Below are 11,503 nucleotides of genomic sequence, written 5' to 3'. Positions count from 1 at the left end.
CATGAAGAGGTCCGGCTCACACAGCTGGGTCAGGTCTCCACAGAACGACCGCAGCTTCTTCACCTGGTGGGAGGACAACGCATCATCAGAACCATCAGACAGACAGCACCAAGGAGCATAAAGAAACGCATGTAACGACAGATCACTGGTAAAGCCCCGGACTGGAGCTAAACGACAGATCACTGGTAACGCCCCGGACTGGAGCTAAACGACAGATCACTGGTAATGCCCCGGGCTGGAGCTAAACGACAGATCACTGGTAAAGCCCCGGGCTGGAGCTAAACGACAGATCACTGGTAACGCCCCGGACTGGAGCTAAACGACAGATCACTGGTAATGCCCCGGGCTGGAGCTAAACGACAGATCACTGGTAACGCCCCGGACTGGAGCTAAACGACAGATCACTGGTAATGCCCCGGGCTGGAGCTAAACGACAGATCACTGGTAATGCCCCGGGCTGGAGCTAAACGACAGATCACTGGTAACGCCCCGGGCTGGAGCTAAACGACAGATCACTGGTAACGCCCCGGGCTGGAGCTAAACGACAGATCACTGGTAATGCCCCGGGCTGGAGCTAAACGACAGATCACTGGTAACGCCCCGGACTGGAGCTAAACGACAGATCACTGGTAAAGCCCCGGACTGGAGCTAAACGACAGATCACTGGTAACGCCCCGGACTGGAGCTAAACGACAGATCACTGGTAACGCCCCGGGCTGGAGCTAAACGACAGATCACTGGTAATGCCCCGGGCTGGAGCTAAACAACAGATCACTGGTAATGCCCCGGGCTGGAGCTAAACGACAGATCACTGGTAATGCCCCGGGCTGGAGCTAAACGACAGATCACTGGTAATGCCCCGGGCTGGAGCTAAACGACAGATCACTGGTAATGCCCTGGGCTGGAGCTAAACAGATCACTGGTAATGCCCCGGGCTGGAGCTAAACAACAGATCACTGGTAATGCCCCGGGCTGGAGCTAAACGACAGATGACCGGTAATGCTGGTCATCTGGGCTGGAGCTAAACGACAGATCACTGGTAATGCCCCGGGCTGGAGCTAAACAACAGATCACTGGTAATGCCCCGGGCTGGAGCTAAACGACAGATCACTGGTAATGCCCCGGGCTGGAGCTAAACAACAGATCACTGGTAATGCCCTGGGCTGGAGCTAAACAGATCACTGGTAATGCCCCGGGCTGGAGCTAAACAACAGATCACTGGTAATGCCCCGGGCTGGAGCTAAACGACAGATGACCGGTAATGCTGGTCATCTGGGCTGGAGCTAAACGACAGATCACTGGTAATGCCCCGGGCTGGAGCATGTGATGGAGTAAAGAGGGTGGCTAGTTAGGCTGCATTTACACAGGCAGCACAATTGTGATCTTTTTTTCACTAATTGGTATTTTGACCAATCAGATCAGATGTGAAAATATCTCATGTGGTTGGCCAAAAGACCAAGAAGTGTGGGGGGGGGGGGGGGTATCAGAACTGTCTAAATGCAGCCATTGTTACCTCTCCCTCCTCTGGCAGTAGTTTACAGTGTGATGAGTGTGCATAAGAAAATAGTTATGGGGTTAGCTAGTGACTTACCTCTCCCTCCTCTGGCAGTAGTTTACAGTGTGATGAGTGTGCATAAGAAAATAGTTATGGGGTTAGCTAGTGACTTACCTCTCCCTCCTCTGGCAGTAGTTTACAGAGCTCCTTAAGTTTTCCTGCTCCAAACCTCAGCCAGTTCCCCCTTCTGACGTCATCCACTATGTCCCTCACCGGCCTACAGGGGGAGACAAAGAACAGCCCACAGTGCATAGGTCACCCTAATCTCACTTGCGCCACGGAAAAGTAGTCTCGTCGAAATACAGCGACTGCCTTCAGTTATGTACATACGGAAATATCCAAGCTCTCTCTCTCTCTCTCGCACACAAATAAAACAAGGATGCATTGTCGTTCCAACGTCATCAACCATTCTGGTCTACACACACAATCTATATCAGCATCGATTCCAATAGATTCCATTCAAAGGCAGATGTCACTGAGAAACACAGAACCACAGTGACGTCTGCAGTAGGTACATTTGCTAGTCAAAGTCAGGGCTGGCTGGACATTGAATTAACGTTATGCATGTGGCAGAAATATAACGTTAAGAGCACAAGATGCACTCCTACAGCCAGGTGACTAGGTGACAGACTGGATCCCCTATAGCCAGGTGACAGACTGGATCCCCTATAGCCAGGTGACAGACTGGATCCCCTATAGCCAGGTGACTAGGTGACAGACTGGATCACCTATAGCCAGGTGACTAGGTGACAGACTGGATCACCTATAGCCAGGTGACTAGGTGACAGACTGGATCACCTATAGCCAGGTGACTAGGTGACAGACTGGATCACCTATAGCCAGGTGACTAGGTGACAGACTGGATCACCTATAGCCAGGTGACTGACTGGATCACCTATAGCCAGGTGACAGACTGGATCACCTATAGCCAGGTGACAGACTGGATCACCTATAGCCAGGTGACTGACTGGATCACCTATAGCCAGGTGACTGACTGGATCACCTATAGCCAGGTGACTGACTGGATCACCTATAGCCAGGTGACTGACTGGATCACCTATAGCCAGGTGACTGACTGGATCACCTATAGCCAGGTGACTGACTGGATCACCTATAGCCAGGTGACTGACTGGATCACCTATAGCCAGGTGACTGACTGGATCACCTATAGCCAGGTGACTGACTGGATCACCTATAGCCAGGTGACTGACTGGATCACCTATAGCCAGGTGACTGACTGGATCACCTATAGCCAGGTGACAGACTGGATCACCTATAGCCAGGTGACTAGGTGACAGACTGGATCACCTATAGCCAGGTGACTAGGTGACAGACTGGATCACCTATAGCCAGGTGACAGACTGGATCACCTATAGCCAGGTGACAGACTGGATCACCTATAGCCAGGTGACAGACTGGATCACCTATAGCCAGGTGACAGACTGGATCACCTATAGCCAGGTGACAGACTGGATCACCTATAGCCAGGTGACAGACTGGATCACCTATAGCCAGGTGACTAGGTGACAGACTGGATCACCTATAGCCAGGTGACTAGGTGACAGACTGGATCACCTATAGCCAGGTGACAGACTGGATCACCTATAGCCAGGTGACTGACTGGATCACCTATAGCCAGGTGACTGACTGGATCACCTATAGCCAGGTGACTGACTGGATCACCTATAGCCAGGTGACTGACTGGATCACCTATAGCCAGGTGACTGACTGGATCACCTATAGCCAGGTGACTGACTGGATCACCTATAGCCAGGTGACTGACTGGATCACCTATAGCCAGGTGACTGACTGGATCACCTATAGCCAGGTGACTGACTGGATCACCTATAGCCAGGTGACTGACTGGATCACCTATAGCCAGGTGACTGACTGGATCACCTATAGCCAGGTGACTGACTGGATCACCTATAGCCAGGTGACTGACTGGATCACCTATAGCCAGGTGACTGACTGGATCACCTATAGCCAGGTGACTGACTGGATCACCTATAGCCAGGTGACTGACTGGATCACCTATAGCCAGGTGACTGACTGGATCACCTATAGCCAGGTGACTGACTGGATCACCTATAGCCAGGTGACTGACTGGATCACCTATAGCCAGGTGACTGACTGGATCACCTATAGCCAGGTGACTGACTGGATCACCTATAGCCAGGTGACTGACTGGATCACCTATAGCCAGGTGACAGACTGGATCACCTATAGCCAGGTGACAGACTGGATCACCTATAGCCAGGTGACAGACTGGATCACCTATAGCCAGGTGACAGACTGGATCACCTATAGCCAGGTGACAGACTGGATCACCTATAGCCAGGTGACAGACTGGATCACCTATAGCCAGGTGACAGACTGGATCACCTATAGCCAGGTGACAGACTGGATCACCTATAGCCAGGTGACAGACTGGATCACCTATAGCCAGGTGACAGACTGGATCACCTATAGCCAGGTGACAGACTGGATCACCTATAGCCAGGTGACTAGGTGACAGACTGGATCACCTATAGCCAGGTGACTAGGTGACAGACTGGATCAACTATAGCCAGGTTACAGACTGGATCAACTATAGCCAGGTGACTAGGTGACAGACTGGATCACCTATAGCCAGGTGACTAGGTGACAGACTGGACCACCTATAGCCAGGTGACAGACTGGACCACCTATAGCCAGGTGACAGACCGGACCAACATATATTGCCAGGTGACAGACTGGATCACCTATAGCCAGGTGACTAGGTGACAGACTGGACCACCTATAGCCAGGTGACTAGGTGACAGACTGGATCACCTATAGCCAGGTGACTAGGTGACAGACTGAACCACCTATAGCCAGGTGACAGACTGAACCACCTATAGCCAGGTGACAGACTGGACACATTAAAGAGAAAACCCCTCTTGAAGGGGGGATTAGTTCCATTGTGAAGTATGAGGCTGTGTCATGAAGGCTTCGTTTCTCCTTTGTAACTAACAACTGGTCACATTAGCGACACAGTTGAATGTGTTTCAACATGCACTAATGAGGTCAGTTGAGAAGTCGAGTTGATGAACTGTATGTTGGTTTAGTGGCGAGTCTGGAAGTTAGACAAGGCCCATCACATCACGATGAGTGACTGATTCACTCACACAGGAACGGCTGATAATGTACACTGAACAAAACAATAAAATATATATATATATTATTTTTTTTACGCAAAATCGGTCAAATTAAATACATTCATTAGGCCCTAATCTATGGATTACACATTACTGGGAATACAGATGTGCATCTGTTGGTCCGATGCCTTAAAAAAACAAAATCTCTATATGTATATATATATTTTAAAAAGTTAGGTACGTGGATCAGAAAACCAGTCAGTATCTGGTGTGACCACCATATGCCTCATGCAGTGTGACACCTCTCCTACAGATAGAGTTGATCAGGCTGTTGATTGTCGCCTGTGGAATGTTGTCCCACTCCTCTTCAAATGGCTGTGTGAAGTTGCTGGATATTGGCGGGAACTGGTACATGCAGGTGCGCACATTGATCCAGAGCATCCCAAGCATGCTCAATGGGTGACATGTCTGGTGAGTATGCAGGCCATGGAAGAACTGGGACATTTACAGCTTCCAGGAATTGTGTACAGATCCTTGAGACATGGGGCTGTGCATTATCATGCTGTAACATAAGGTGATGGCGGTGGATCAATGGAACGACAATGGGCCTCAGGGATCCAGTCACGGTACCTCTGACAGTTTGTGCAGAAATTCTTTGGTTATGCAAATCTACAGTTTCCTCAGCTGTCATAGTGGCTGGCTGGTCTCAGACGATCTCGCAGGTGACGAAAACAGAAGTGGAGGTCCTGGGTTGTCATGGTTACACATGGTCTGTGGTTGAGGCCAGTTGGACGTACTGCCAAGTTCTCTAAAATGGACGCTGGAGGTGGCTCACGGTAGAGAAATTAAATGAACATTCCAGTCGCTAGCAACAGCTCTGGTGGACATTCCTGCGGTCAACATGTCAATTGCCTACTCCCTCAAAACTTGAGACATGTGGCATTGTGTTGTGTGACAAAACTGTACGTGTTAGAGTTTTATTGTCCCCAGCACAAGGTGCACCTGTGTAATGATCATGTAGTTTGATTAGCTTTTTTTTTATATGCCACAGCTGTCAGGTGGATGGATTATCTTGGCAAAGGAGAAATACTAACAGGGATGTAAACAAAATTTGAGAGAAATATGCTTTTTGAGCAAATGGAACATTCCTGGGATATTTTATTTCAGCTCATGAAATATGGGACCAACACTTTATATGTTGCGTTTATATTTTTGTTCAGTGTACTTCTCTGGAACCGCCTGCTGTAACTACAGCTGCTCATAAATAGAGTTCACATCTCTCTCTTTCACTGCGTCTCTCCTATCCTGGGGTACCCTTGTTCCCCCTGGGTCCATACCCTCCCACCCTTGAGCCTTATTCCCCCTGGGTCCATACCCTTCCACCCTTGGCCCATACCCTCCCACCCATGGCCCTTGTTCCATACCCCTCCCACCCTTGAGCCTTGTTCCATACCCTCCCACCCTTGAGCCTTGTTCCATACCCTCCCACCCTTGGCCCTTGTTCCATACCCTCCCACCCTTGGCCCTTGTTCCATACCCTCCCACCCTTGGCCCTTGTTCCATACCCCCCCACCCATGTTCCATACCCTCCCAACCTTGAGCCTTGTTCCCCCTGGGTCCATACCCTTCCACCCTTGAGTCTTGTTCCCCCTGGGTCCATACCCTCCCACCCTTGGCCCTTGTTCCCCCGGGTCCATACCCTCCCACCCCTGGCCCTTGTTCCATATCCTCCCACCCTTGGCCCTTGTTCCATACCCTCCCACCCTTGGCCCTTGTTCCATACCCTCCCACCCTTGGCCCTTGTTCCATACCCTCCCACCCTTGGCCCTTGTTCCATACCCTCCCACCCTTGGCCCTTGTTCCCCCTTATTCCATACCCCCCCCCACCCTTGGCCCTTGTTCCATACCCCCCCCCCCACCCTTGGCCCTTGTTCCATACACTCCCACCCTTGGCCCTTGTTCCATACCCCCCCACCCTTGGCCCCTGTTCCATAAACACTTCCACTTCAACCACCCTTGGCCCTTGTTCCATACCCCCCCACCCTTGGCCCTTGTTCCATACCCCCCCACCCTTGGCCCTTGTTCCATACCCCCCCACCCTTGGCACTTGTTCCCCCCGGGTCCATACCCTCCCACCCCTGGCCCTTGTTCCCCCCGGATCCATACCCTCCCACCCCTGGCCCTTGTTCCCCCCGGGTCCATACCCTCCCACCCCTGGCCCTTGTTCCCCCCGGGTCCATACCCCCCCACCCTTGGCCCATACCCCCCCACCCTTGGCCCTTGTTCCCCCCGGGTCCATACCCCCCCACCCTTGGCCCTTGTTCCATACCCCCCCACCCTTGGCCCTTGTTCCCCCCGGGTCCATACCCTCCCACCCCTGGCCCTTGTTCCCCCCGGGTCCATACCCTCCCACCCCTGGCCCTTGTTCCCCCCGGGTCCATACCCTCCCACCCTTGGCCCTTGTTCCATACCCTCCCACCCCTGGCCCTTGTTCCCCCCGGGTCCATACCCTCCCACCCTTGGACCTTGTTCCATACCCTCCCACCCTTGGACCTTGTTCCCCCGGGTCCATACCCTCCCACCCTTGGACCTTGTTCCCCCCGGGTCCATACCCTCCCACCCTTGGCCCTTGTTCCATACCCTCCCACCCTTGAGCCTTGTTCTCCCCGGGTCCATACCCTCCCACCCTTTGGCCCTTGTTCCATACCCTCCCACCCTTGGACCTTGTTCCCCCGGGTTCCATACCCTCCCACCCTTGGCCCTTGTTCCCCCGGGTCCATACCCTCCCACCCTTTGGCCCTTGTTCCATACCCTCCCACCCTTGGACCTTGTTCCCCCGGTTCCATACCCTCCCACCCTTGGCCCTTGTTCCCCCGGGTCCATACCCCCCCCACCCTTGGACCTTGTTCCCCCCGGGTCCATACCCTCCCACCCTTGGCCCCGCTTTACCTCTTGAACTGCTTCAGAAAGATCCCAACATTCATACTCTTCTTAGAGTTGAGGATTAAGACCTACAGAGAGAAGATGAAACACAACCTAGTCAGACATAGAAACAACGACAGTCGATACTATTTCACAAATAAAATGCTGTGTAAACCAGCGACAATGTAAATAGTCTGGATAGCCATTTGATTAGTTGCTCAGCAGTCTAATGGCTTGGGGGTAGAAGAGATTACTGTCCGACATAGGTGACTGGAGTTTGACAATTTTTTGGGGCTTACTCTGACACCACCTGGTATATAGGTAATGGATGGCAGGAAGCACCAGTGATGTACGCACTACCCTCTGTCATCAAGGAAAATATATTTCGATTTGTGTCACCTTTTTTTTTTGTTCAGTTACTACCCTGGAATGAGTAGGTGTGTCCAAACTTTTGACTAGTACTGTAATGACCGTCATCGCAAATCAACTAAATGACACTTTTAAAAAAAACACTTCCACTTCAACCAGTAAATGGCTATTTGGCTAGCTTTTGCTACAGCCTATGTGAATGAGCGTGAGCATTCTAGCTGACAACTGCTGTATCCAACAATAGTTATTTTGTTAAGCTCACAACCAAATATAATCTTAGCAACTGTTCAAGCAAGAATCAAAACAGAGGGAAGTGTATGAGAAGCCCAAAAAGTTATTTTTGTTTAGAAGTAATGAAAACATAAAGCTAGGCTATGTTGAATGGGTGCAAGATGGCAATTGGTAGCCACACAGACTGTGGATCATTGTTCATGAGTTCAATCAGTCTTCATTAACAGACAGGGGAGGTGAGACAGAATGGGAAGTGAGGCAGACAGAATGGGAAGTGAGGCAGACAGAATGGGAAGTGAGGCAGACAGAATGGGAAGTGAGGCAGACAGAATGGGAAGTGAGGCAGACAGAATGGGAAGTGAGGCAGACAGAATGGGAAGTGAGGCAGACAGAATGGGAAGTGAGGCAGAGAGGGGTAGTGAGGCAGACAGAATGGGAAAGGCATAGAGGGGTAGTGAGGCAGAGAGGGGAAGTGAGACAGAGGGGGGGGAAGTGAGACAGAGGGGGGGGAAGTGAGACAGAGGGGGGGGGGAAGTGAGACAGAGGGGGGGGGGGAAGTGAGACAGAGGGGGGGGGGGAAGTGAGACAGAGGGGGGGGGGAAGTGAGACAGAGGGGGGGGGGGGAAGTGAGACAGAGGGGGGGGGGGAGTGAGACAGAGGGGGGGGGAGTGAGACAGAGGGGGGGGAAGTGAGACAGAGGGGGGGGAAGTGAGACAGAGGGGGGGGAAGTGAGACAGAGGGGGGGGGGAAGTGAGACAGAGGGGGGGGGGGGAAGTGAGACAGAGGGGGGGGGGGGAGTGAGACAGAGGGGGGGGGAGTGAGACAGAGGGGGGGGAAGTGAGACAGAGGGGGGGGAAGTGAGACAGAGGGGGGGGAAGTGAGACAGAGGGGGGGGAAGTGAGACAGAGGGTGTTGTGTTGGTTTGGTAACTTAGTCCCAGTGGTGCTCAAACCCCCCAGCTGTTCCATGTATTTGACCTATTCCAGTACTAGCACACACTCAACCCCCCACTACACCCCCCCCCCTGTACTCACCCTCTGTAGGCCCTGTGTGGATAGGGACAGGCCCCTGATGGTCTTCTTGACAGGCCCAGTCTTTCGCAGAGGCAGTTGAGTGTCAGACTGGCTAAACATCTCCTCCATCCTCTGGGTGTCCAGCTCAAAATCCACCATGGCCCTCTGGGACGTCCACACGTTCTTCTTCCCAAGGACTGACTGGCGGGGGATGGCATCCCAGTTAAAGTTCCTCATCTTGGAACGACGATGTACGCTACGGGAGAAGGCGTCGCAGCCTCCTCTTGGGGAGGCGGGGGGAGGTGGGGGTGGGGGAGGTGGGGGAGGAGGAGGAGGAGGTTCAGGGGTGGGATGGAGAGATGACTCCTGTGTGTTTGGAGGTGTGTGAGGGAGTTCAGAGGGGCCAGGGGGAGGAGGGGGATGAGTTGCTATGACTACAGCTCCTTCCATCGGTGTCTTGAGGACAGAAATCTGTTGTAAATCCAGAGGGGGAGGTAAAAGTTATATAGGCCAAGAAGAAGGAGCACAGATCACCGACGAGAGATGGGACCTATGAGAGAGATTGAGAGAGGCGAGAGAGAGGCGCATCTGACAAATTTACATATTTACTGCCCAAGCCGACATGGCACAGTGACTCCACTTCTCTCCATGTCAATGTCCTGTGCCAAAATGTGACCGCAGTATCTGATGGAACTACAGCTATTTGCATATTCAGGGCTGTAATAAAATGTACCAAACCACAGAACACTTGGCTCTAGGGAGGACAATGATGACAGTTCACACAAAGCATTCAATAGACAATTTTAAAAAAAATAGACAATTGGTGTTGTGTATTCTCATAAACTTGCAGGTTTCAAAAGTAAGTTTGGCAAACAGAAACGAGGCTACATTATAGTAAGTAAAACTCGACTGGTTTCAGTCAAGAGATTAAAACAAATGAAACGGACAATACAAAAAAATAGGAAGGTCAATATATATATATATAAATATAAGTCAATTAAGTAAAAGTTCAAATTTAGCAGTAGCCTATAACTAACGCCATTACATAGTCAAACATATCCAACAACCACACAATATTGTGACTTTGAAATCAAGTTCTATTTTTCCATTATAACATAGCAACAGGTTCAATCAATTTCTCTTTTCATTATAACATAGTGACAGCTTTCAATTGATTTCAATCAAGGGTCAACAAATGGACGGGTAAAATCCGTCATTAGCTAGTTTTCCATCCAATTAGTGCCAGAGTTGCATGCGAATAATCTAAAATACACATTAAAAACCATATGCGCAGTTTCCCACCTGAGATGTTTCCATCAAATTCATTTGAAATGGTGGATAAAAGCCTGTGCGTGATGAGGGATGTCCATAAAAAAAAAACTTTTCCGGTTTAAATTACCAAGTTAAATGCAGCTGAACCCATTTTCAACTATACTGGTGGTTTTGTCATTAAACATTTTTGCGTTAAAAACTTATTCGCGTTGACAGGTAGGCTATAATTCTTTATTCACCTACCAGTTTAGATCGTATTCCAAACGCAGATGAACAATATAGTCCGCAAATCGCTGATCAGCATTTCATTCTGCAACAAACCGTCTTGCATCTGAAACTTCAACTTTGGGTGCTGTATGGCTGCAGTACGCGCGGCACGGTGAAGAGCGCATGAATACATAGACACAAACATGCACTCTCACCTGATAGGAGCGTGCCCATCAATCAATCAATCAACTTCCGGACAGGATAACACGCCCTAAATGGATTTCCTCGTTTATAATATGAATTCGGTTGTGTGAACAACGGCAAACGTATTCTAGATCTTTGCGTCAAGGACCGATTTGATGAAAACCTTAACATATTGAGTATGTCTACATTCTGAAAAAAAAAATCCACATTAATTTATTAAAAATCCCATTTTATTTAGCTTATTTTTAGACACTGTTTATAATGTACTCTTAAACGTGTCAAATTTCCAGTAAATGTTCCCTCATGTGGTCAACATCTGTTTTACAGGACAAGGCTGCTTGAGGTGAATCGGAGAGAAAGATGCAAATCGAATCTGTCCACAAAAACGGTACTTTTGTGGACCACACATGCCCTGCATTTGACAGAATTGAGGGTCGGCCGAGTGGCAGTAGAGATGGCGTCCCTTCGAGGAAGCAATAAAGAGATCTCTATGCTATTTCACAAGAAGTTGTTTAATTGAATTTCGGGGGAGAAAAAAAGAGAGTTTGAAGAGAATGAGGGAGGCAGAGGTTGAAGAGTGAGGGAGGAAGGCAGAGGTTGAAGAGAATGAG

General features: G+C 50.3%; 1 protein-coding gene across 3 annotated transcripts in view; it reads right to left on the bottom strand.

Annotated features, from left to right (window-relative positions):
• Positions 1 to 11,021, bottom strand: part of fhdc3 (FH2 domain containing 3) — a 19,462-nt gene extending 8,441 nt beyond the window's left edge. The window contains exons 1-5 of one of the 3 annotated variants that reach the window (XM_036967885.2): positions 10,725 to 11,021; positions 9,231 to 9,759; positions 7,624 to 7,685; positions 1,670 to 1,772; positions 1 to 63 (exon numbers count right to left, since the gene is read on the bottom strand). The exon at positions 1 to 63 is cut by the window's left edge and continues 23 nt beyond it. In XM_036967885.2, coding sequence (XP_036823780.2) covers positions 1 to 63; positions 1,670 to 1,772; positions 7,624 to 7,685; positions 9,231 to 9,659 — 657 coding nt within the window. In that variant the 5' untranslated portion in view covers positions 9,660 to 9,759; positions 10,725 to 11,021. Of the gene's footprint in view, positions 64 to 1,669; positions 1,773 to 7,623; positions 7,686 to 9,230; positions 9,760 to 10,511; positions 10,608 to 10,724 lie in introns of those variants that run through there. The other 2 variants (XM_036967884.2, XM_090227356.1) reach the window with 2 other exon arrangements.
• Between the last annotated feature and the right edge of the window lie 482 nt (positions 11,022 to 11,503).

Source organism: Oncorhynchus mykiss, chromosome 29 (genome assembly GCF_057628025.1).
Source record: "Oncorhynchus mykiss isolate SJ-2025 chromosome 29, ASM5762802v1, whole genome shotgun sequence".
In the NCBI taxonomy this organism is placed as follows: domain Eukaryota; kingdom Metazoa; phylum Chordata; class Actinopteri; order Salmoniformes; family Salmonidae; genus Oncorhynchus; species Oncorhynchus mykiss.
This window is presented reverse-complemented; position numbering and strand designations above follow the sequence as displayed.